At 37.4% G+C, this 26,889-nt stretch overlaps 1 protein-coding gene across 9 annotated transcripts in view; it reads left to right on the top strand.

The window, feature by feature from the left end:
• The window catches only part of USP3 (ubiquitin specific peptidase 3), a 79,536-nt gene that overhangs the window by 13,040 nt on the left and 39,607 nt on the right, over positions 1-26,889 (top strand). For 4 of the 9 annotated variants that reach the window (XM_032297770.1, XM_032297761.1, XM_032297768.1 and 1 more), the window contains exons 2-3: positions 15,085-15,145; positions 19,217-19,348. In XM_032297770.1, coding sequence (XP_032153661.1) covers positions 19,320-19,348 — 29 coding nt within the window. In that variant the 5' untranslated portion in view covers positions 15,085-15,145; positions 19,217-19,319. Of the gene's footprint in view, positions 1-11,179; positions 11,333-15,057; positions 15,146-16,228; positions 16,345-19,216; positions 19,349-26,889 lie in introns of those variants that run through there. The other 5 variants (XM_032297763.1, XM_032297767.1, XM_032297764.1 and 2 more) reach the window with 4 other exon arrangements.

Below are 26,889 nucleotides of genomic sequence, written 5' to 3'. Positions count from 1 at the left end.
CTGTATAGTTTCTATTTCTCCTGGGTTCCTCTTTTTCTTTTTAAAATGATTCTTTCAGATTGGAGATTTTCTATAAAGATCTGTTTTATCTTTATCTCTTCATATAAAAGTGAACTTTTTCATGTAAAAAGCTTTGTAATTGTGTGGGGCTTGTCCACAGTGTGCTTCGCTATGAGATGGGGAGCAAGCCACCTTCTTTATTGGAGGAAGACACTCATATCTGTGCTGATAATTTTTTCTGGTACCATTGAGTTTTTCGGTCCTCTCTTTTCGGGGTGTGCAGCGATGTTCTGAGATCAGGTTGAAGAATTTCCACGACTTAGTTGTCCTTAGAACCCCTAGCCTCCTTGTGTTCAGTCCTGTCCTTACCTGGTGTCTGCTGTGTCCCTGTGCCCAGAACTACTCCCATCGTCGTTCTTCCTGGCTGACACTTCGGCCATAGCTTCCTCTGCACTGCTAAGATTGTTATTGCTCCCCTGACTTCTTTCTCACTTCCAAAAACCTGTTGAAATCTTTTGTCTGCTTTGGTTACCTCACATGTTCTCTTTATCTTTCTGGGTTTGTATCGTTTTTTTTTTCCTTTATTTCATTTAAGTGGGTCTTAGGTGAGAGAGGAGCTAAGTGAGAATTTGTCTGCCATGTTTAGTTTGGTGTCCATTTTTAAATGTATGTCATTTGTAATCCAGTTTTTAGGGCATTTTGCCTTATCAGAAATGCATCTTATTAGTTAAATCAAGAGTTAAATCACTGAAGTGAAATTTTACATTAATCTATTTGAATGAAAATTCATATTCAGATTTACCTTCTCTGATGAACAGAACAAAACATTGTTGCTATAATCAGAGTAAGCAGAGAAAATAGGCAAGCCCAAGGGGTTGGATCTTACTTGGAAAGCCAGATCACATGCCAGGATTTGGATAGGTATATGCCTATGAAAGAAACACAGTTGTAAGGTCATTGGGACTACTGCAGTTAATGCATTGTAATACAACGCATTATTGAACTAGTTCATCATTCATTAATGAAGGGAAGTTAGTGCCAGGTTTATAGGATTCTTTGTGATAATTTAACCTTTTCTCTTATGTTTTAGTTTTTAAAAAGTATATTTTTAAATGGAAGTAAAGAACACAGATTTACTTACAAATTTTAACACTCTCAAAATTTAAAAAGACTTTTGATTTTGATATAGTTTTACACTTGGAGAAACACTGCTAAGAATAGTACAAAGAACTTCTGTATACTTAGATTTGCCAGTCACTCATGTTTTGCCTCATTTATTTTATCATTTGTATATGTACCCTCTGTTTATATATTTCCCGATTAATTTACAGATGTAACACTCCTTTATCCATAAATAGTTTTGTTTTTTCCCTGAGAACAGGTCTTTCTTTTCAATAAGCACAGAATATTGGTCAAATCAGGACATTCGATAGTGATAGAATGCTGTTACCTAATGCACATTCCCTGTTCAGATTTCCTCAGTTGTCCCAACAATGTCCTTCATAGCTATTACTCCTTTCTGTTTTCCTACCCAACCACCCTGGATGTAATCCAGGATCATGTGTTATATTTAGTTGTCATAACTCTTTAGTTTTCTTTAATCTCCAATAGTTCCTCAGCCTTTCTTTTTCATGTCTTGGCTTTTTTTTTTTTTTTTTTTTCCTATTCTAAACCCACAGCCAACATCATAATGTCTTAGTATTTTTGAAGAGTTCATTTTAGTTATTTTATAAAATGTTCTTCAATTTGAGTTTTCTGAGGTTTCTTCATGATTAGATTCAGGCAATGCATTTTTTGAAGGAATACCGCAGAAGTAATGTTGTATCTCTTCTCAGACATCATATCAAGTCTTGGTTTGTCTTGTTTTTGGTAATACTAACTTTGATTACTTTATTAAGGCAATATTTGGTAGGTTAATCAGCTATAAAGATACTGTTTTCTCCTTTGTTGTTAAGAAGTAATTTGTGGGAAATATTTTTAGATTATGTATATACCCTGTTTCTTACCAAAGTTTAACCCAATAGTTTCACATTCATTGATGGTTCTTGCCTGAATCAGTTATTAGTAGGATGATTATAAGGTGGTGATTTTCTGACTCATAATTCTTCTGCATGTTAGTTGGTATTCTACTATAAGTAAGAACTTTCTCCCTTACTATCAATTTGCTTACTTATCTTAATAAGGACTCATAGGGTTTTTTTTACTCATAGGGTTTTTTTTTTTTTTTTTATTCTGTGGCACTCTTAGCATTATTTATTTTGAGGCTCAAATTAGCTTATATTTGAGCCCTTTCTTTCTGGCACAAGATGTTCCAGGCTCATCTTGTACTTAGCCTGTTCCAGCCTTGGAATTAGCCATTTCTCCAAGTAGCCCTCATTCTTTTTGCCTGGGAATAATATTTATAAGCTAAGATCTCTCAGCACAGAAGAGCTAATAAATATAAATAAATAAACATGTCTACATCTGTTTTATGTCTGTGTGTATTTGTGTGTTTATCACCATGATTTTATATTGATAACTACAATTTCATTCAACAACATGGGCCTAGTCTTGCCCTTCTATATTTGTAACACCTTTCTTTAACAGTGAAAATCTGGTTCCCATTATCTACAATGAGTATGTACTCATTTGCTCAGTTCTATAATCAGAGAAGATAGTTCCAGAATTGCTAATCCATATCATTGTAAAGAAACCCCCTTATAACTAGAGTTCAAATTTGTTAACAGTTCTTTTTGCCTGTATATTGACAACATATAAAGTACTATGTTCAAAAGTTTATTTGGGTTAGTTTTTATCTCCCTTTTAATACACTTATTTGACATAAAGTTTGTTTCTTTGTGTTTGATTTCCATTTTAGATTTTAAAAATCTCATCCTTATTAATTTTATTTTGCTTTTTGAGTATATAAAACATTGTCATGGCTCCAAAAGTTAAAACTCTCCAAAAAGCTGTACTAAGCAGTGTGACTACGTAATACCTGCCGCTCATTCCTACCCACTCCCTGCAGACAACCAATTTCATTAATTTCTGATTGATTCCTATGTTTCTTTTTGTAAAGAAAAGCAGATGGGTATTTTCTTATTTTCTTTTTTCCCCCCCACACAAAATACAGCAAACCATATATACTCTTTTGGACTTTGTTTTTTTCATTTGGCAGTATATGCTGGATGTCACTCCCTGTTTGTAGGAATTTTCCTTGTTTTTTTTTTTTAAACAGCTTCTAGTACTCCATTTGTAGATGTGCCACAGTGAATTCAACCAGTCTCCTATGTGTGGGCATTCAGGCTGTTTCCAGTATTTGTAGTTACAAATAATGCAGCAATTAATAGCCTTGTACAAAGATATATTTGTATTATTGGGTATCTTCAGGGAAGAACACAAATTTAACTTTTTAATTGTGGGAGCAGTAATGTGTAAGATAATACTTCAAGCTCTTTGTCTGCCTACTCCAAACTTCCCTTTCACTGTGGTCGTACAAATGTATCTAAGGCTATTGAAGTGAAATACTTTATCATAATTATTTTTCTGTTGGGAAATCTTGCTATTAGAGAGCTAGAAGTGGCCTTGGGACATTTTTAGTCAAGTAGTAGCTGATCATATGCCCTGGGTCAGGGTTCATTTTAAACAGTTAACTGTTCCTATACACACTCATCAGTGGTCTTCTACCGCCTCGGCTCAGACCAGCCATTTCAGGTACTTCTCCTTTAACATTTAATTTAATTTAATTCACAATAGGTTCCTTCATGTTGAACTGTTAACTGGGGTTATAGAATGGCAGGAGGAGGCCGGGCGCGGTGGCTCACGCCTGTAATCCCAGCACTGTGGGAGGCCGAGGTGGGTGGATCACGAGGTCAAGAGATCGAGACCATCCTGGTCAACATGGTGAAACCCCGTCTCTACTAAAAAAACAAAAAATTAGCTGGGCATGGTGGTGCATGCCTGTAATCCCAGCGACTCAGGAGGCTGGGGCAGGAGAATTGCCTGAACCTGGGAGGCGGAGGTTGCGGTGAGCCGAGATCGCGCCATTGCACTCCAGCCTGGGTAACAAGAGTGAAACTCTGTCTCAAAAAAAAAAAAAAAAAAAAAAAGAAAAAGAATGGCAGGAGGACAAGACAATTATACATGGGATAGAAATAAGGATTTCAGCATCTGTTTTCTCTGATAGGTCTCAGAGGATTGATGGTTATGAACTGTAGATCCTCAGAGGAATGGCATCTTGGATTCCCAGGTGATGCTTCCGGTGATTTGTTTGTTTGAGACAGGATCTTGCTTTGCTGCCCAGGCTGGAGTCAGTAGTGCAATCTCAGCTTACAGAGGCCCGAAATTCCACACTTAAGTTATCTTCCCGTCATAGAGACGCAGTCTCACTATGTTGCCCAGGCCGATCCAGAACTTCTGGTCTCCAGTGATCCTCCTGCCTTGGCCTCCCAAAGTGCAGGGATTACAGGCATGAGCTACCTTGCCCAGCCCTTTCAGGAAATTAATGACTTATAGTCTTTTGTTCCTGCTAGCAAACATTGGAGTAGAAGGGAGATGTCCTCTTGCATTACTAGATAACCGCATAAAAGGTTGGCTAGCATAGCTTCCCAACAGAGTGGCCAAAAATGGATTACATATGTGTTGAAATAAATTATCCCCTCAGCCTAGAGGTGGCTGTACTCCTGTATAGATCATTTCTGGCCGTGAGAAACCTCTTCAGTTAATGTGCGTGTGCCAAACAGATGTTACTTTCCGTGCGTGGCCTGACATGGGAAAGGTTCGGAAGGTAGGCTAGAGCACAGTCTCAAAATTAGCCTCTGCTCCTTAAAGAGAACTAGGTAATAGGGTGAAGAGGAATTATTTAGGGTAGAGGTTAAAACCTAATTGTCCATAAAAATAAGCTGATAACCATATCTTAAATGTGCTGTGATTTGAAATTCTTACCAACTTCTTTGCTAAAACAAAAGTTAGAAACTAAAATATATTTCTAAATGACTTGGCTTGTAACCTCATTTTATTGGATATTGGAATATAGAACAGTTCACATTAATGAACTTAGCATCTTTGTTAGTCTGAATTTTGACATTTTATTGATTACTATACTGATAAGATACCAGCAGTGCACTAAATGGAGTAGATACCCAGAGTATATTTTGGTTGATTAGATTAGTGTACCAGGATTTAATGTCTGTTCTGAATACCTCTGAGTTTGATGTATTCTAATAGAGTTTTGACACTTGAGTTGCTCCTCTACTTAAATGTTTTACCTGAGTAGCATTCTGTTGTCTAAACCTTATCTCTTAAAATGTGCTTCTAAAATATGTTTCTCCTGAAATATTTATTTTACACTAGGTACATAAAATTTAATAATTCTGACATTTAAGGTGGTTATAACAGTTACATAAATTTTGAAATAAGCTTATTGAAATTGAGTATTTATTTGATGTTTTTAATATTGTTTAATTTTAGGTCTGGTATAGGAGGAGTTTGAGGGAAAGCAACCGACATTCACGAGTGCTTTCCATTGGCTAGGCCATGTGAGGTGGTAGGTGGGATTTGACCCATTTTGCAGAGAGGAAGCAGATTCTGGAACTAACTTAGCTTAAGGTCATAGAATAAAATGGTAGAGCTACAACTTTAAGAAAGTTGATTCTGAAGCCTGTGCTTGGTTCATTATGTCACGTGACCTGCATCATGTTTATTTTGAGTCTATGGAGGAACAAATTCCTATGAAGGCAACTCATTCTGCTTGGTACGTTTTTGTGTAAAAGAGAGAAGGAATTCTTCTGGAAGGGTTCAAGGGCAGGTGATAAAGGCATTTACTTAGTTCAACCAAAACAATGTGGAGCAGAGTTGTGATCACTGTGTCCCTTCCTTTTTAGGTCAGTTGTAGAATAGTTTGCTAGGAGTTGTGAAAAAATTGTGAGTAGTTCCAGCTACAGAGGCCTGGGATCAGGCATTGCTGGGCATGATGGGGATCGAGTCATGCTGGCTGAGGAATATGTCAGAGCTCTTGGGGCAAAGAGAAATAGAAACAGAACGAGTAATGTTCTCAACTCTTATTATTTAGAAGCAGTTTTTCAAGTTCAACCTTCGGTAAAACCTGGGATTTCCTAGAATGCTTATTAAATAACATCATCCAGGGAAGCAAAAGGAACAAAGGATAAGGCTTTGTACCTTTTAATGAAGAGAAAAGGAATTTCTGCCACTGTTTATGATGCTTTCTTAAGGATCTTTACCCAGAATTTGGGATTTCTGTGGAAATAGTTCTTTTGAAATTTTGAAGGTTCTAAGCTTACTTGTTACTGACTTAATGGTTTTCACGATGTAGGGCAACATTCGGAATGATGTTTGTGCTTAAGAAATAGGTTGTCTTGAGGTAGCGGTGGCACACCTAGATTTGAGCTATTAAAATATTGTTGTGATACAGAAAGATCCAGTCCAAAGGACAATGGTGGCTTAGTTGAAGATAAATATCAAGTCTTTATTGTCACTACTTCTGTTGTGGAGGGAATAGTATAGTCGTTGGATAGCTTTGAATCCTCCTGGGTAAAACCTCTTGAAGTTTCTTTTTCATCCTTACTTGTCCGAAACAACAGGTCAGTCATTGAGTCAGGTCAGTGAGTTGTTTGGTGGGTATGAAGGATGCTGCATCACTGATACTGCTTGCTCTGTAAGTGGTGTTCTGGATATCTGTTGCTGCATAACAAATAGCCATACATCCTAGAAGCCTAAAACAACTGTTTTATTTTGCTTATAATTTTGTGGGTCAAGAATTCAGGAAGAACTTGGCTGGAATTGCATCAGGTGAAGAATGTGGGCTCACAGAGTTACCAGACATGTGCGTTAAGAAGACACTTTGGAAGAGGATGTTCTAGAGTCTTCTTAACTCACCTGTTCAGTACCTGTGTGGTCGGTGGAGTCTCTGTCCCCCAGTAGTGTCATAATCTCCCCAGTCTTCCTACACATGGTTTGGGCTTTTCTCAGCATGCTGGTCTCTGGGTAGTTAGACTTCTTCCGTGGCAGCTGGCTTTCCTAAGAGCAAGCATTTCAAGCAATAGCAAGAGGGAGCTGTACATTTCTTAAGGCCTGTACTTGCAGGTTGGCATAGAATCACTTCTGCCATAATCACTCTGTCGCAGCAGTTACAGAGCCTGCCCATATTCGGAGAATGAGGATATAGACCCTGTCTTTCATGGGAAGAATGTCAAAGAATTTGTGGCCATCTTTAATCTACCACAGGGTCATTAAGCAGAAAGGAGAGGATTGTTAGGAGAAATGCTTGAACTGACTTCACCAGCAAATATAAGTCTGACTTACCTAATGACTCGGAAGAGACTGGTTGTCAGAAATAAGAAAGGGATGGAGGCAAAAGAGAGCCTCTAGAAGGAGGAAAGTGGAAAAAATTTTCATGGGAAAGTAGAAAGGCAACCAAATCATAATTGTCTTTCCTGCCTTGGATCTGGAGTCTTGGTTCTGTGGTCTTGGCCTTGAGTCCCAGGCCAGCACTTCTGACCATTTTGAATTTGGTGCTCATGACTGGTCTCCTCCCCACTGTTTGGACCTCTGCTTGGTTTCCCAAGCTCTGCATTGCTCCCCGTTTGGCACTGAGTACCTCCTGTTGCTCTTTACGAGAACCCTCCTGTGGCCCTGTTCCCTGGGAGCATACCACCCACTCTTGGCTGCACTTGGGCTGCTTTGGCATGTTGGCACTTGCTTCTTGCAGTTTGATTTCTTCTTTTCTGGATTACATTTTGGCTCAGTTCTTGCTGTCTTTTTGTGACTTCACCAACTCCTCCCCCTAATAATTTCAGGGGACTCAAGTTAGAAGAGACTTCTGAACTTTTAGTATAGAACAGGCTTGTGAACATGCAGCTGAGAGGATTTATGGTGTACAGAAGATTATATGTCTTGCTCTTAAGCATCTAAAAATATTTCGTTTGGAAGGTAACTTAGGTCCTTCTGGAATATACTTTTACTTATATGTACTGGAATGTTTATAGAATTTTTATGATGATACTGCCCTATCCTCCAGTTTTAAGAGGAATAACACTTTTACTATTGATGCTTTCGTGGTATATGTGTGTTTTAATAACTGCTGCAAAATTTGAAAATTTTCATTGTAATATTACAAAGCTATAGAGTCATGACCTTGGATTTTGATTTAACTTTCCACTAATGCTTAAAAATTTAGAATAAGTTCATTTTCTTAGGACAACTTTATAATATTAGTATCTTTAAGTTTAAAACGCTTTAATTTTTATCATAAAAGAAATAATGCTTTTTGGAAAACTTTAAACAGTATAGTGGCTTCTATCCACATCTCATTCCTTTTACATAACTGATAACGGCTATTTCCAGACTTTAAAAAATGTATATGCAGGTATGTAATACATATATAAACTCAGAGACACATAGCATGTTATCTTTTTGAAACAAAAGTTTTAGTCTCCTGGACGACTGCTTTGCAACAATCTGTGCCTTGAAACACTCTATGAGTTTAATTTCCAGCTCTATTACTTGCTGATTTAGCAAGTTATATTACTGCTCTGTGCCTCATTTTCCTCATCTGTAAAACAGGCCAAATAATGGGGATTGTGGAGGATTAAACAGCACCTGTATATAGCACACTGTATGTACTATATAAGTGTTAACTAATGAAAATGAACTGCTTAAAAAACATAGATGTTTTCTTATGGGTTGCTAATATTTTTAGAGTGTTGCACTTTAAAAATTGTGTAGAGTGGTGGTTTCTGAGTTTCACTGTTGTAGCAGCATGTTTGTCTCTAATGATCTTGAACAGCAATTCCCGTGCTTCCCACGCTCTTGTTGCAGTGGGTTGCTGTTACTGATGGACAATGCGGTAGGAATGTGTTTGCATCTCTGGGATAATGGGAGGCAGGAAAACACCTCAAAACCGCTGCTTTAGAAAATTATCCTATATTAGCAGTTAATCTTTTTGTTAAGCCTTTTAAGAGACTTAGGCAGAAAGTAGAATTGGAAGGATTTTATTTATGGGGGAGGATGATATGATTGTTTCATCTCACTTTTGCCAGTACTTAAGTTCCTTAAATTATTTTGTTTTGAGGCAGGATCTTGGTCTGTCACCCAGGCTGGAGTGCAGTGGTGTGATCTTGGCTCACTGCAGCCTTGACTTACTGGGCTCAAGGGATTCTCTGCCTCAGCCTCCAGAGTAGCTGGGACCGCAGGTGTGCACCACCATGCCCGCCTAATATTTATTTTAATTTTTAGTAGAGATGGGGTTTCCCTGTGTTGCCCAGGCTGGTCTCAAACTCCTAGGCTCAAGCAGTCCTCCCACCTGGGCCTCCCAAAGTGCTGGGATTACAGGTGTAAACCACTGCGCCCAGCATGTTCTTTTAATAATTTTATAAATAGAGGGAACATGGTCATCACCTGCTCTTCATTTTACACTAAAGAACTAGGACCCAGAATGGTAGTGATGTTCTCCCTTCTGTAGCTAGTAATGGTAGACCCAGAACTAGAATCCCAGTCACCTGATCCTCACCTTTCTGACATCTTGAGAAGATAAAGAGCCTTTTCTTCCAACTGAAGCAACTGGTGAACAATGGATGCACTGTAAACGGCTTACCTGTCAGTACTGTTTGCTTAAACTATTCTGTGTAGAGACAGTGATGAAGTTGTGTCATGAGCAGTCATGTATGATGTTTTGTCCAAAAATTTAGAATTCCAGACTTGTTGGTAGGCCTCGAATATCAAATATCCTCTATTATGAGATTGTATGCATACTAAGATGATGTTGAAGGTCAGTGGCTGGGTATAAATAACATTATATTCAGTGTGGATGTGCTTTTGTTTTAAGAACTCCTTGTCTTGTGAACATTACCTGAAAAGAATCATGTGTAACTAGGCTTCTTTAGACATAGAACTTCCTGGGTTTCTACTCCAGTCTCTCTTGATAAAGGACCAGCCTGCTCTTCCTTTCAGAAGTATAGCGCAGGCTAAACCACTGTTGGCTTCTAGATCACTTAGATGTCTTTGTGTGCCTTTGGTTCTCATCTGGTTTTCAGGAGAGTTAAAGGTTTAGGTGGTTTTTGGAGGAAGATTTGAGTCCAAGGCACGTTTTAGAGGCTGGGGTTCTTCCCACCCTCTCCACGGCCCAGCCTATGTGATAGCTTCTATCTTCTGGCGAATGGCTCTAGCTCAGGAGAGGATAGAGCTTCTTCATCTCCTCCAGACAAGGGGGCCCTCCTGCCAACTTGAAGAATTTGTGGCTGAGGTGAGAACAGGGACAGAGGAAGATTCTGAAGCCATAGCTGAAGAGGAGGCAGTGAAAGGAGCCTAGTTAGTACCAGCCTCTGGGCTGAGAGCTGAGACACTGGTCAGGAGTGAAAGAATCCAAACAAACTGGAGAAATTTGCTGAAGGACAGGATATCTTGGTTTGAGGAAATTTTACAATCTGAGTAAAAGATGAGTTTCACTTAAGAGACTCCAAATCACGCTGCTGTGGCCAAGTGTAACAATGTAAGAAATAAATTACATGGCTTCCTTTTCCGTGACATCACCTTGAAGTGTAATTGGATGTATTAAAAACCGTTATAAATTCCCAGATTTAACTTTTTGAGCTTTCGCAAGTGTCTATCCTTATCAGCCTTTCTCTCAAGTACCAGCATTTAAGATTAAAAAAATAAAAGAAAAAACTTTGGTTTAATATTTTTGTGTTTTGCTGAATAGATACTATATTCAGAGCCTAAAAATATTTTTATTGACTGGTTTTATTGTGTGAGCATATGTATAAGTATGTGTGTGTATATGAGTATTTCAGCTATATTATGTCATTTAGGGCTTTGGAGACAACCCTGGAAACGTTTAATACTGTTTCCATGGGAAATGTGTTTATCGTATAGATAAACTTTTGAATCTCATCTATCTATAAATTGAAACTACCTTTTATAATAAGATAGTCCCCCTAAAGATGATTAAAAAATGGTTTTCGGATTATCTGTAGTATTCTTTTATTTGTACAGTTCTGTTCTATTCTTAACAATAATTGAGAGTTTAATTTAAAGCCAGTGTTTTTCATTCTATTTTATATTTGTCCTGGGTACATTAAAGGTTCTTAATTTGGATGAAGCATGTATAAACAGAGTGAATATTCCCCAAAGCAGTGCCATTTATTGGCTTCAGAATCACAATACCCTATCCTCTGTATCTTTCTAGGCTTCAAGTGTTTATCTGGTGTGACTGCAGTACACCCACAGAGAGCACTGTATGTTGCCCAGGCTGTCCTCAGACTCTAGGCTCGAGTGATTCTTCTGCCTCAGCCTCCCAAGTTGCTGGGATTACAGATGCAGTCACTGCCACACTTGGCAGGTAGTAAAGTGGTTTTTTTTTTTTTTTTTTTTTTTTGAGATATTTTAAAAGGCACAGTCCACAGTACTTGTTTCCAATGATTTTGAAAGTCAGTACTTTATTTCCTTTTACTTTCTCGCATCCTTACGTATCTGTCTGTCTCATTGATGCACAATTCTCATAAAATTAATCATCTTAAAGTGAACTAAATTCAGTGGCATTTAGTATATCCACAGTTGTTTTGCAACTACCATCTCTATCTAGTTCCAAAACATTTTTATAACCCCAAGATAAACTATATATCAATTTAGCAGTTACTTCCCATTCTCTTGACCCCCTCAGCGTTAGAGTTTTTTTTTGTTTTTTAAAATTTGTAAGAAATTTAAAAAAAAATTAACAAAGCCTTGTGAGATAATTGATATTATAAGACTAGCTTTATGGCCAGGTGCAGTGGCTCATGCCTGTAATCCCAGCACTTCAGGAAGCTGAGGTGGGTGGATCACAGGGTCAGGGGATTGAGACCATCCTAGCTAACACAGTGAAACCCTGTCTCTACTAAAAATACAAAAAAAAAAAAAAAATTAACCAGTCATGGTGGCATGCGCCTATAGTCCCAGCTACTTGGGAGGCTAAGAGAGGAGAATCTTTTGAACCCAGGAGGCGGAGGTTGCGGTGAGCTGAGATCGCGCCACTGCATTCCAGCCTGGGCGACAGAGCAAGATTCTGTTCCAAAAAAAAAAAAAAAAGACTAGCTTTATAATACACTGTTTTAAATGCAGTAACATGAACATATGTGTTCATGTACCTTAAGTGGGGAAAAGGAGATCACTAAATTGTGTGTACTGTGGGTAGGTTTACAATCCTAAAGTGAGGAAGAAAGGAACACTTGGTACGAAACATACTCAAAGCAGAGTCACAGGGATTCTACTCTAGATTCCTTTATCCTTGTACAAAGGAGGAACAAAATCCTCTATAATTAAAAAAATATCTCTGGGTAGTTAAAAACTTGGGCCTAGGCCAGGTACAGAGGCTCATACCTATAATCTGGGCACTTTGGGAGGCTGAGGCATGGAGGATTGCTTGAGCTAAGGGTTCAAGACCAGTCTGGGCCACATAATGAGACCCTGTCTCTACCAAAAAAGAAAAACAGAAAATTAGCCAGGCATGGTGACAGATGCCTGTAGTCCCTGCTACTCTGGAGGCAGAGGTTGAAGGATCAATTGAGCCTCTGAAGTGGAGGTTGCAGTGAGCTGTGATGCCACTGCACTCCAGCCTGGGCAACAGAGTGAGAGACCCTTTCTCAAAAGAAAACAAAAATATGACCTTGGGCCTAAACTTACTATTGTAACATAGTTATTTCAGAATAATGTTAAACTATAACAATTTTTTTTCTCCCAGATTTACAGTCCATCGGTTGGTCAGTCTGTCTGTCCTTCTGTCCATCCATCCGTCCGTCTTTTTTTTTTTTTTTGAGGCACGGTTTGCTCTGTCACCCAAACTAGAGTGCAGTAGTGCAATCATGGCTCACTGCAGCTCACCTTCCTGGGCTCAGTTGATCCTCCCACCTCAGCCTCCCAAGTGGCTGGGACTATAGGCACGTGCCACCACACCTAGCCAATTTTTGTATTTTTTGTAGAGATGGGGTTTCACCATTTTACCCAGGCTGGTCTCGAACTACTGGACTCAAGCAATCTGCTTGCCTCATCCTCCCAAAGTATTGGGACTGCAGGCATGTGCCCATGCACCTGGCCCCAGTGTTTCTTAATATTTACTAAGAGAAAAAAGCTTTCCTGGAGAAACAAAATACTAATATTCATTATATCTCAGTCCTCCAAATCATACCTCAAACCATGAATAGCTGTTCAAGTAAGGCTTGTACTAGTTTGCTTTTTATTTTGTAAAATAAATTTTATTGAGCTTTCTCTTCAAACTGTAGAAACATCATATTCTCATTGCTGTAAGGCAGACATCATAGGGGAGTACAAATAAAAAGCCAGCAGTCTGCCTCACAATAGCCTTCCAAGTACCTGCCTGAAATAGTCGTTTTAACAGTTTGGTAGGTACTCTTCCACACCTTTCATGCATTTTACATATACATGTAACAAAATTATACCCAGTTTAGTAAAAAATGCCTTCATTGCCTTCAAGGATGACCCTGATAGTGAATGTAAATATGTGAATGCACTAAGAAAAAGGAAGCCCTTTGGCAACTAGAAGGGGATTTCACCACTCAAAGCTTTTACATTGAAAACTAAAGTTCCCCGCTTGCCAACCTATAGAGTCTGTCAGATGGTATATCACTGTATTCACCTGTTCTCACGCCCTGTCCCCTCTTCATACAAATACAGGATGAACATAGTCAAAGATTTATTTAACTCATGAATGAGGGAACCAGTAGGATGGTAAAGCTGGCTCCAAGAGCAGCTGGGAACTGAGTGTGTATAGACAGTGAAGAAAAAAGCATTGAAATAAAATTGCTAAGCTAGATACAAAATTGGTTAATATCCTACAGGGTAGGATAGTATAACCGTAACTTTTGGAGGCTGCTGGACAACGTACATTACCTGTAACTTCATAGAATTTGGGTCCTAGTCAATAAGTAAACAGGTCCGTGGTAATATAATTAACTATCTTTGGGAGGAGCTATTAAACAGCGTTTCAGTACATGTTGAAATGGCTTACAGTTCTCCATTCACCTTTTTTCCAGTTTTGGTTATTTTTTTTTTTTAACAGTGAGAAAGGCCTGTTGTGGTATGGGATGAGGCACGACAAATGTGGGTAGAGACCAGATCTTGGAAGAGATTGATATCCTAAACTAAGAAATTTAAACTTTCTCTTCCACAGATGTTTATTGAGCACCTACAACATTCCAGGTGGTTGTTATGATCCTGTGTGGTTGTGCGGAAGTGCCCCTCCCATGCCTCTAGGAGGCTGACTAGCAGTTCTCTAGGGGTTGTATCAGGAAGTCACCTGGGAAGCTACTTTTCACAAAATATACATATTCTTTTTACTTCTTTCCCCACCCCAATGTAGATATCTTTGAGTAGAACATAGGTGTTTTCAAAAAGCTTTCCAGGTAATTTTGATATCCCTCCCTTTTGAATATCATTGTTACTTATTTAGGACTTACTAAAAAATGAATGAGTAGACAGCAAGCAAAATTTTAATTTCGATATTTCGTTTCCATACCCCTTCTTGCCTGCCCCATCACTGTAATACATAAACTAAAATAATTAATGTCTTGATTATACCATCAGCAAGAATTAGGTGCAGTTATATATTTTATGCAACTAAGAATTACTTTGGGAAAACTAGGCTTAGACTTCCTAATTGTAACCTTCTGTCGTGCCTCTTAGTAAATAAACTGAAAGAGTTGTCATTTATAGTGGTGTATGACCTACATGGCAAAGACATGTGATTAAAAGACTAGACTTTAAGAAAATGTTTTTAATGGGAAAATAGGCTGTCGAAAATAGGCTTGTCGAAGACTGGCAAGGGGATAAGTAATAGAAGAGGCAAGCGTATATGTGTTTAATGTGGTTAAGCTGTTTGAGTCAGCAATTAAAATGAGCCCCTGTTGTGGACGTGCATTTAAATTCTTTTCAATATAACTTAAATAGGCGGCCATTTTGTGCAAATGCATTCACAAAGCACGGATTTGCAACTTCACTCCTACATAGCCATGGAATTTTAAACTTAATCACAGGAAAATGGGGAGAAATTGGGAAATAACATGATACAACTGGTATATTGTATATTTTTCTTTTTATTAGTGTGCCGGTCCAACAAAAGCCCTTGGGTCTGTTTGACTTGTTCAAGTGTCCACTGTGGAAGGTAAGTGACATACTTACTACTTCACTGCCCTGTTTGCTTTTTAAAATTTGTGTTTAAGCTTTATGTCGGAGTTGTATTGATTTGGATTTAGTACCATTGTTAATCACAATGCATAATGCTCTGTAGGACTTCTCCAATTGAATCCCTTTGTTCTGTGATACTAGGGGAGAAAAAATTCGTGTTGATACTCAGAAGAATAAGTTTGATGACCAAGACAATCTGCTAGTAACATTTGAGTGGAAATATGAGCTAAGGGAATTCTTGAAGTACAATTTACCTAATGGTTGTTTTTTAAACCTTTTATTAGGGTAAAATTTAAGCACATACAAACATAGAGATAGTATATATAATTGAACTGCATGTTCCATTCACCCAGCATCAACAATTATCAACACGTGGCCAATCTTTTTCACCTATTACCTACCCTGTCCCCACCTCTGACTTTTGAATCAAATCCCAGGTATGATATCATTCTTCTGGGAAGGAAAAAAAACACTGAAAATACTTACAGATAAAGGAATACCTTTTGAAAATGATCTCATTGTGGAGTTTTCATTATTAATTCCTGTCTAAGATATACCAAATGTTTCATTGTTCCATTAAAACACTACTTTCTATGGACATCTTCTACCTCACCCAACCCTGTGTAAACCTGACTGTTTCTTCCCAGTTCTTGGCCTCAAAATAATGTTATTTAAATAGCAACTCTCCTAGCACAAACTCAAGTAAATATTGCCTGTGGTTTTTTGCCTGATAGCAGCACATTTATTTATACTGCTCTTCCAGCTTAGAAAATCTACTTTGAATTTACTTTGGAAATTAATAGCTGAGCAGTAAGGAAATGAGAAATAATACTGAGTCCCATAGGCTGACATCTATATTGTGTTTACCTGGAATATTTCCCCTTCGTTATTTTAAATCCTCCTTGCATAAAGAGAGCATCTTTCTTTGTTCAGTCAAGTTTTGATTTTTCACATTTTGAACCTTGGAATTGAGTATTTTTTCCATGTGCACTTAAGCGTACTTTTGGAAAATGTTAACTGCATTTCTTAATTGTGGCTGTTGTGGTTTTGAAATCTCTAGGATTTGGGGAACCTGAAAATACTTTGTACAGATAACTTTTTTTAAAAAAAGAAGAAAAGTAGAAGCACTTAAATTCTGCACTTGAAGAGACAGATTCCTCTCCTAGATTTTGAGAGGTGAGAATTATAATCCAATAAAATTTATGTAGTTCTGTTCTCCAGATGTCTCATAGTGCTCTACAACCTAAATCTTGATGGTCATGTGCCAATCAAAAGACCTGACAAACTCAAAGATTAGAGATTAACATTCTTAAAGCAAACAACAAACTAAAGTAGGTTTTGGAAAAATAAATTGAAAAATTTCTTGACTCTGCAGGTGGACTGTTTCCAATTGCAAACAAGCTTAAATTTAGAAGTTTGACATAGTTTTGGAGAAATGTGATTAAGTAGATTAAACAGAAAATTCAGAGTAGCCTGAGTTTGGATCTCCATTTTATGAAGCTGATTGGTTAATATTCTTTTATCATGTGATCCCAGGTGTCAATTGCCAAATTTATTGATTTTTTTTGGTAATTTTAGACTGCTTGTCTTTAGGGAAGTCATAAAGTGAATATTCTTCCCATTAGGAAATATAGTTTATCAGTAGCATATATGAGTTATAAGTTCTGTTGGTCTTCATGACCTCATCCCATTTAAGTTATTTTTCAAATTTTTGTGATTGTTGTTAGAAATTTGTGACATGTAGTAAAATTTTTCCTCTTGTGCTGTAGACCAAAATGTCTAGTTAAAATCCAAAACTAGATGAGGGAAATATATAATTTCGTATTAGCTAGTGTATACAAAACTGTGAACCTCTTTGAATAATAATGTATTTGGGCATTAGGCAAAACATTGCTAATCTTAATATCATCAGTAATCATACTTCTTACTTTATCTCTGATATGTACTGGAACTATTTAAACATCTAGTACATTTGGAAACTACAGTGTTGTAGTTAACTGAACTGTATGTACTATGTAAAGATGTTGAGTTCTCAAAAATTTGCAGGTGGTAATGTAGTCGTTTAGTATTATTACTATAGCAATGAATTACTGTTATTTTTCATGGTCGAGTACTATATATATATATATATATATATATATATATATGATAAGAATAGGCAATTAAGATGATTAGGTATTGAACCTATATGATGTCTTAGAGTTTACCTTTTATTTATATTTATTTACTTATTTATTTTTTGGACAAAGTCTTGCTCTGTTGCGTAGGTTGGAGTACAGTGGGGTGATCTCAGCTCACTGCAACCTTCACTGGAAGCCTCCTGGGTTCAAGTGATTCCTGTGCCTCAGCCTCCGAGGAGCAGGATTATAGACACGCGCCCCCACACCTGGCTAATTTTTGTATTTTTAGTAGAGACAGGGTTTTGCCATGTTAGCCAGGCTGGTCTTGAACTCCTGACCTCAAGTGATCTGCCTGCCTTCGCCTCCCAAAGTACTGAGATTACAGGCATGAGCCACTGTGCCTGGCCTTACCTTTTGTTAAATAGTGTTTCTTGACCTATACAGTTACATGTTATCTTGAAATATGTGCTAAATGTGCCCACTTCCTAAGCAATTGTTTGGATTCTGACTAAGTAGTAGTTAAGCATAGAAATAAGAATGCTAATAAAATAATTGCCAACATTCATCTGTTATGAACTATGGATTATCTAATCACCTAACAACCCACGAAACACAAAGTACTATTATGTCCATTTTATAAATGAGAAAACAAGCACAGAGAGGTTGAATAATTCATCTAAGCTCTCATGGCCAGGATGTGATAAATTCCACCTTTGAACCCAGGTAGTCTAGTGTTCGAGCGTATCCTCTTAATCATTAGTTGACTCTAAAATTCATTATAGTACAGTTTTGTGGACAGAGGACTCAGGTATATGCAAAAGTGTAAAGTACAGTGAAAAAATGGAGAAAGAACGTGATCACATTCCGAGTGGAGGTTAATAGTGCTTTGAATGTGCCCAGTTTTCCTGGGTAGAGAGGCTAGATTTGAAATTGATCTTTCCCACTTACCATAACTATCCTACTTTCCCCAAGGTAAGTGTTGTTCCTGGTGCAGTTGAGGTGCCTCATGATGAAAATGTCATCTAACTCTGCATCTGTTTATTTTGGAACCATTTAAACAACATTTGTTTTGACTGAGTTTTCACGTAGGCCTTGCCTTCTATAAATTGGCTGCTTTCCAGGAACTGGGAAATGTTCCGTCTTAAGGGTCTTCACATTGGTGGTCAGTGACAGAATTGTGCAGTCTCTAGATGAAGGTGTAGATGAATTTTGATGTACACCATGTGCATATGGAGCCTTATTTCAGTTTCATTGTGCTTGCTGTAATACAATGATTTATTAAATCTGAGTTGGAATATGTTACAGAATTTTTAGGAACATAATCAATTTTTGATTATCTTTGTCCATGTAGAGAAATAGCAGTTTTTATAAGCTTAAGGCGATTTTTGTTTTGTTTGGATTATCTCTAAACAAACGTTTTTCCATATGAGTGGAGCTGATTACTTAGGCATTCAAATAAAAGACTGGAAACCATGTTGATGAGAGACCAACATTGCCCTGTATCTCTGACTCTCACATTTTCTGTTAAGTAGCAACCTGAGCAGAGCCTACAACCCTGTGGGAAGTGGCTGAGTAATTTTGTTGTCTTTGATAATAGCCCGAGTTGGGGGTTAGTGGTCAGAGAGAAAAAAAACAGTTATAGTGAAAGCAGCAGCAAAGGAGTTTATAAATAATATCTATGGTATTGAAACCGATTTGCATAGATTATGCCTTTCCTTGCCTGTGCCTACTCTTTAAAAGTTGACTCTAGTATTTGGTTGCACAAAAAGGAGCGTATTTTAAGTATTCAATTTAATAAGTCACTACATGATTGACTGCTGTTATAGGATTTCTTTCTTATTTTTATTTGATTAACATTTAATTTTATTATCTCTTACTCTAATTCCCAAAGCAATATTTAAAGTAAATTTTTGTTTGGCTTTTGTAAGGTATGTGAATGGCCATGCAAAAAAACATTATGAAGATGCACAAGTACCCTTAACCAACCATAAGAAATCAGAAAAGCAGGATAAAGCTCAGCACACAGTATGTATGGATTGCAGTAGCTACAGTACATACTGGTAAGTTAACATTTTCTGGAAGCAGTATTTCTTAATATGTGTGTGCAAGTGTGCTCTCCTCCCTTCCCCAGTCTCTAAGCAAGTTACTATTGCCATTACCTCCTTTAAGTCCTATCAGGATTCATGGAGAACTGGAGCCATCAGGAACGCCTGTCTTTATTCATTCAGATTTCACTTTGCGTTATTCCTTTCAACTTCTGGTTCTCCTCTTTTTTCCCACCTCCTGTTCCTCATCCATCTTAGCTTCAGGGAAATATATCCATTTATTGTTGTTCATTGTAATTTCTTTTTCTTGTGTTATTTTAGATTGAAGAATAATGTGGTAACCCATGTTCAAAAGAACTGAACAAACCCATGTTCCTACTGTCCCCTGTCCAGTTAACATTTTTGTCATATAATCTTACAAATTTTAACTGCTTTATTTAAAAAAAAATTGTTCTGACAGTCTCCCTTCCCCCAGTGTAGTTCCACTCTCCTCTTCTGCTTCTCCAAAGGTGAATGTCAAGAATTTGGTATGTAGCTTTACAGGCTTTTTTTTTGAGACAGCATTTTGTTCTTGTTGCCCAGGTTGGAGTGCAGTGGCGCAATCTCAGCTCACTGCAACCTCTGCCTCCCGGGTTCAAGCGATTCTCCTTCCTCAGCTTCCCGAGTAGCTGGGATTATAGGCATGCGCCACCACGCCCAGCTAATTTTTGTATTTTCAGTAGAGACAGGGTTTCTCCCTGTTGGTCAGGCTGGTCTTGAACTCCTGATCTGAGATGATCCACCCGCCTCGGTCTCCCAAAATGCTGGGATTATAGGCATGAGCCACCGTGCCTGGTGCTTTTATTATTTTTTTTAAGTATCTCATCCTTTAAAAAGAGTTTGGCAACAGGTCCTGTTCTCTTTGTAATATAATGTTCACGTCTATTTCATATAAATGATAATAAAGTAGTTATCTGTTTTGGGGACTACTCAGAACTAGGTTATTTAGATTGTAAGTGATGCTTAGTGATCCATATCCATATGCTCAAAGTATTTTGCAGTTTCAACTTTGGAATGAAGCAGATTTCTTTCTGTGACTAGTAAATTACAATGAATAATTCTTGTTTTAATCAGTTTGCCCGTGATTCAAAAGGTTGTTGACATTAAAGGTGGGGGGTGGGGATAAGCCATTTAAAGGATCACTTTGGAGATATTTTTTATTGCCAGACAGCCCTTGAATGTTACATGAAGGCATTACTGGGTAGAGATGTGGATTTAGATAACTCCAGATAACACTTTTAATTCACTTTCTACTGAAGTGGTGTGAGAATCCTTTATACATTGCCTTTAGTCAATAACCGTATCATAGGAAGGTGCCCATCGAAAGGAAGAAGAGTCAGTGGTTTGCCAGGTCTTTTACATTTTTACAGGTTCAACACCATTAAATTTTGGCTATTGAATAGACTATCTTAAGGGTACTTAAGAACATTCAGATCAGTACTGTATTTAGTGATCCTTTGTGTGGAAGGTGTCCAGACCTGGAGAGAGAGAAACTAGAGGCAGGTGAAGATTTCAGTAAAAATGAAAATCTTCCCAAGATTTTCACACAAGAATTAGTGCTCAGTTTATTGTTATTTGCTGTTGTGAAACACTCCTACCAAAGTTAAGCATTAGCCAGGCAGTTAAAGTGTTTGCATTCCCCTTTCCTTCAGGTTTTTTTTTCCCCCTTTCCCTCTGGAAACTTACATACTAGAGTGATGTGGCTACCTAATTTGCAGAACTGTGTTTCTGTGTGTTTGTATTTCTGCTTTAGACAACAGAGATTAACATCATTCTTGAAGTATCTGTCTCACATTGTCATGGGTCACGTCAACCTATAGTACCAGATATTGAGAACATTCATTCTTGATTTTCAATTAGCAATGTGAATGAATTGCTTAATGGGGTACTTTGGAAATACAATTAAATCGCTGTATGCTATAACAAGTTGCTGTTGTTTTCTTGATGTTGATAAGATTCTGAGGAAACTAACTCTTTAAGAAAATTTTAAGAATTACCTTGATGGCGTGGAATTACATTCAAGGCCCTTAAAAATGAAGATTATATATTTTTAATGTCTTTATATATTGTATTTTAGGGGCATATTTTATTGACTAGAAATGGGAATTGAATTGGTTTTATATAGCTATAGTCTGCGAAAGTATATGTCGTTTCATGGCGGAATTGGAATTAAATGGAAAACCTTCAACCTTGGGGAGTATACGCTGTGATGGAGTCTTCTTGGCCAATTGCCAGGCTTTTGTGTGAAGTTGTACAGAGCTGCAAGTGTGTGGACACCCAGAGCTGCTGCATTCAGGAAGGGAGCTGCAGCTGGTCGCATTATCGTCTCATTTGTGGGTTTTAGAGCAAAATGCCAGAGAATCATCCTGTAGCATTACACTGATGGTCTAAAAGGAATCTGTGATAGTTGTAAATTGATGAAGATGTAGTTTAAATTAACATTCCTTCCACACCTCACTGTGATGAAGGAACAAACAGAGATTTTCTATTTCTGTGTGGCGTGTGTGCGTGTGTTGTTTTCCAGTGCCCTTTGGTAGTAATTTTACTTCAATTGCTTGTACACTGATTTATTGTTGTTAGACTGATTAATTTCAGAGGTGAAACATTAGTGCATTAGGTTTAAAATGTTTGATGATAAGTATCTTGACTAAAGTCAAAGCCTTTTCTGCGGTATGCTCTGTGCCCTAGAGAAGTTATATTCTGAGGCACGCATTTCTTCTTTCCCTACTTTCCCCTTGCCAAGTGTCCCTCCCCTGTCCTGTGTTTGGAATCCTTTATGAAGTTATCACTGAACTCTTCTCTTCCTTTCAGCTCCATTTGTAGCTAGATGTAATCATTCCTGCACTCAAAGCTCTTGGAATACTTGTAATTTCCTGCTGCATGTTATTTGTAAATGTCCTTGGGGACTGCAGACACCATATCTCAGACCTTTATATTCTTCCCTAGTATGCAGTGTCTGGTGCAGAGTAGGCAACATATGTTTGAAAGACTGAATTGTGTTAACTGTCTTTCAGAAACGGGGAAGGTTACACCAAATCTATAGTACTGTGTCCTCTGATCATCTTGAAAGACTAAAGAGGCACAGAACATTTTTCCTGCAGAAGACTTAAATCATTATATAGGTGAACTACTTCCTTTCCCTCTACCTTGTTGTCGGCAGGGGTCCAGAGAGGATGCATGCATTAACCAGGCAGAACAGTATAAATCAGGTTACTGTTTCATAAGAGAGAAAGCAGTGCCAAAAGGAATGATTATTTGACACAAACCCACTTCTTAAGGAGATAAACAGATTAACATGAAAGTGAACGGTAAATTAAGATTTCGATGAAAATAAAAATCTTCCCAAGATTTCACATGAGATCTAGTATTTAGTATACTGTTTGTTAATTAATATTTCATTCATTTCCATCCCAATTTCCCTTCCCTAACCAATGCAAATGGAATAATTGTATGTGGTATACACTATTGTGATTGAGAAGAAGCAAAGATTAAAATTAGGAACTGTGATTTTTTTATGGAGGTAGACCTTTGGAGTTAATAGATTTAAAAGAATAAGCCAGTAATTTTTTGACATCTGACATAGTCTTGTCAACTTTGATATCCTTATCAATAATAGCTTAATTTTTGAGAATGAAGAATTATGAAAGGAATATTTTAAGTATATTCCTTCAGGGCAGGCAATGTTTTAAAGCATCCTTTCAAGTGAAGAAATATGAAATGTGAATCATTTGTCTAGAAAAGAGGCTTTCATTTCACATTTTAAGCACTTGTAATAAATAGCAATTTAAATTAAAATGAACAGAAATAAATCTTTATTTGTGAGTTTAAACAGATAATGAATCATTTTGTACAGCAATTGTGATTAAAAATTTAAAAAGGAAAAAATTTTTTAACTGTTCTTATAAACTATTTGGACATAAATTTTCAGTGTAAAAAATTAGACAATTTTGTTTATTAAAAAACAATATTTTGTGGCTGGGCATGGTGGCTCACGCCTGTTATCCCAGCACTTTGGGAGGCCAAGGCAGGCAGATCATGAGGTCATGAGATCAAGACCATCCTAGCTAACATGGTGAAACCTCATCTCTACTAAAAATACAAAAAATTAGCTGGACATGGTGGGATGTGCCTGTAGTCCCAGCTACTTGGGAGTCTGAGGCGGGAGAATCGCTTGAACCTGGGAGGCGGAAGTTGCAGTGAGCCGAGATCGTACCACTGTACTCCAGCCTGGGCATCAGAATGAGACTCCATCTCAAAAAAAAAAAAAGTGAAGTTTAAAAAGAAACTTTCTAATAGAGGTAGTGTAAACACATAAAAGGTTCTTCCTTAAGATGCTGGTACTTGTCTGCTTTTAACAAAAGATATGGGTTTGCTCTGCAGGTATTCTGATTTTTCATAATTGGCTTATTTGATGGCAGTGGATCAGAATTTAGAGGCAGGTGGATCACCTGAGGTCAGGAGTTTAAGACCAGCCTGGCCAACATGGTGAAACCTCATCTCTACTAAAAGTGCAAAAAAAACTGGCTGGGTGTGGTGGCAGTCACCTGTAATCTCAGCTACTTGGGCGACTGAGGCAGGAGAATTGCTTGAACCCGGGAGGTGGAGGTTGCGGTGAGCTGAGATTGCTCTATGGCACTCCAGCCTGGGCAACAAGAGTGAAATTCCGTCTCAAAAGAAAGAAAGAAAGAAATAGATGAAGTCACCAGAATATCTGCTTCCTTTTATTTTAGTATTGCTGTCATTTATAATAAACGCAGGGGTCAGATTCATCTGTAAATATCAAAATGTCATGGAAGTGAATGAAAAGGAGCTTGAAACCTAATGAAGAATCTGTCACTTTTTGAGGGGTATTTGTTGCATAAGAGGTTTTATTTATTTATATATTTTTTGGTATTTATATGGTTTACTGTATAAAGATAGCTTTGTAGCCAGTAAGTTAAAGGACTTGTTTCTTTACTATTGCATAAAGAAAGGTTTCATTTGTATGATGATTCCTTCTTGTTTCAGATGAGTAAAGGATGGTTTGGTTTGGGAATATTAGTTCTTCAAGGACATGATGTGGAAATCTTATGACTTGGATAACTTCAATAGCACTAACAACAGGAATTGAAAAAAAAACTTAGAATTTTAAAGCTGAGAGATAAAGAGGTAGAGATTTTTCTCTGTCTTGCGTATGACATATGTGTTATTCAGTATCATAGCAATTGAGCAATTAAATGTGGCTAGTGTGAAGAATTTAGTGTTTTTTGTTTTAATAAATACACATTTGAATACCCCCATGTGGCTCGTAGCTACTATTGGACAGTGCAGCCTCAAACTATTAACATTGAACATTAAGTATATTAATGTTATAAGCTTTCAAAATCTTAAGCTAGAAGTCCCGCAGAAACTCCAAAAAGAAAATTAGCCAGTTTTATGCATTTAAATACTGTAGTTGCAAATAACTATAACTTAAAGCAAATCTAACCCAGTACGATATCAAAAAGAAAAATTGTATAATTACCAAGTAGAGTTAATTTCACCTGAGTTCTATGAATATATTCATTATTAAAGGAAACCCCAGATTATTGTCCCAGTAGAAGCAAAATATACATTTATAAAGAGCCATTTCTCATTTTAGAAAACTAATAACATTGAAATAAAAGGAAATTTAAGCTATTATAGTTTGTCAAAAACCAGAAGGCAAACATCATATTCTAAATAGTGAAATGCTAACGCCATTTCTATTTTATCAGAAACAAGACTAATACTTCCTGTCATCATTTACATGATCATTACTATTATTAAGGATTGTTTTGGTAGTTCTAGCCATTGCAGTAAGACAAGAAGTCAAATAATTGGCATAAATATTGGAAACAAAAAATTATTTCTACTTTCAAATTATGTGATAGAATGGCTGGAAAGCCCGGGGGACTCTAGTAGAAAACAGCAGCGAAGATTAAGAAGACATTTCGGAAAGCTAATGTGTGAGAAACATACACAAACTAATAGGTTTCTCTTTATTAGTAGTCATCAGTTGAAAATGGAAATGACCAAGCAGAAACATTCAACAGAATGACAAAACTATTGGTTACACCTGGGAATAAACGTGTTAAAGAAAGGTACAAAGTGAAGGCAATGACCCTCATTAAGAAAACTTGATACTGTAATAAGTAGTCCTTTTCTCCCTCAGTATTTACTTTCAAGATGTTTACTTGGGACAGAGCCTGGTTTACATGATGGTCCTCAAACAGACTGTGAACAGTGTTTAAAAACAAAAACAAAAACAAAAAACCCATTTACTCAATAAATAACGTTTGTTGAGAAGCTGCTATGTGCCAGGGACCTAGTTTCTAGTGCAGTGGTCTCCACAATAACTCACTGGCGGTATGACAGGAAAATTTAGAACTACTACACCTTCTTATTTGGGAGGGGAGAAAAAGCTTTGTCAAATATTTAACACGTGCTGCCAGAGGTCTGTAGGTTTGATGATTGTGTGCCTTGAGCTACACACAGTCTCCTAAATCAGTTTCACCTGTGGTGTCCTCACTCCGTTTACTTTGAGCATTTTGCATTATATATTTGCCTAGTTATATGGATTTCTCCTTCCATATAACATGTTTAGCCAAATGGGCACATGTTTTAAAAGATTTTAAACTCTAAGACAATGACAGTGATGTAAACACTAACAAAAAAAAGGCAAATGGACACATTTTCCTACTCTGCGCTTATCAAACACATTACAGGATAAAATCGTTAGCTATCTAACACACACTAATAAGACCTGATAAGTTGGACAAAATGTTTAAAAATTGACATAAAGATGATAGGAGGTATGAGTCTATAATCACTGTCATTAATGTCAAACCTTTACTTTATATGTATATTATACTTAGAGAAATTATGACCAGGCATGGTGGCTTACACCTGTAATCCTAGCACTTTGGGAGGCCAAGACAGGAGGATCCCTTGAGCCCAGGAGTTCAAGACCAGCCTGGACAACATAGGGAGACCCTGTCTTTAACAAAAAAAAAAAAAAAATTACAGGTGTAAGCCACAAGGAAATTAGTTTAATAATAGTATGAAGATATTGTGAATAGCAAGACATTTAAAATAGTTTATTTCATCTCTAGCTCATTCTTTAAAAATCCTCTTTTTTGTAATACATAATTTAGATTTACTTATATATATAATTTATGAATACAAATACATATATATATATATAGAGAGAGGGTAGTGGATACTCAGTTTTGTGGCTTATTTTTTATTGTACTTTAGGTTCTGGGGTGCATGTGCAGATCATGCAGGATTGTTGCATAGGTACACACATGGCAAAATGGTTTGCTGCCTTCATCGCCCCATCACCCACATCTGGTATTTCTCCCCTTGTTATCTAAAAAGGCATATATAAAGAATAAGTGGGCCGGGCGCGGTGGCTCATGCCTGTAATCCCAGCACTTTGGGAGGCCAAGGCAGAAGGATCACGAGGTCAAGAGAGCAAGACCATCCTGGCCAACATGGTGAAACCCCATCTCTAC

This window comes from Sapajus apella, unplaced genomic scaffold (assembly GCF_009761245.1).
Source record: "Sapajus apella isolate SASKATOON/1434 unplaced genomic scaffold, GSC_monkey_1.0 scaffold37, whole genome shotgun sequence".
NCBI lineage: Eukaryota > Metazoa > Chordata > Mammalia > Primates > Cebidae > Sapajus > Sapajus apella.
Note: the sequence above shows the minus strand (reverse complement) of the source record. Positions and strands in the feature narration are given on the sequence as shown.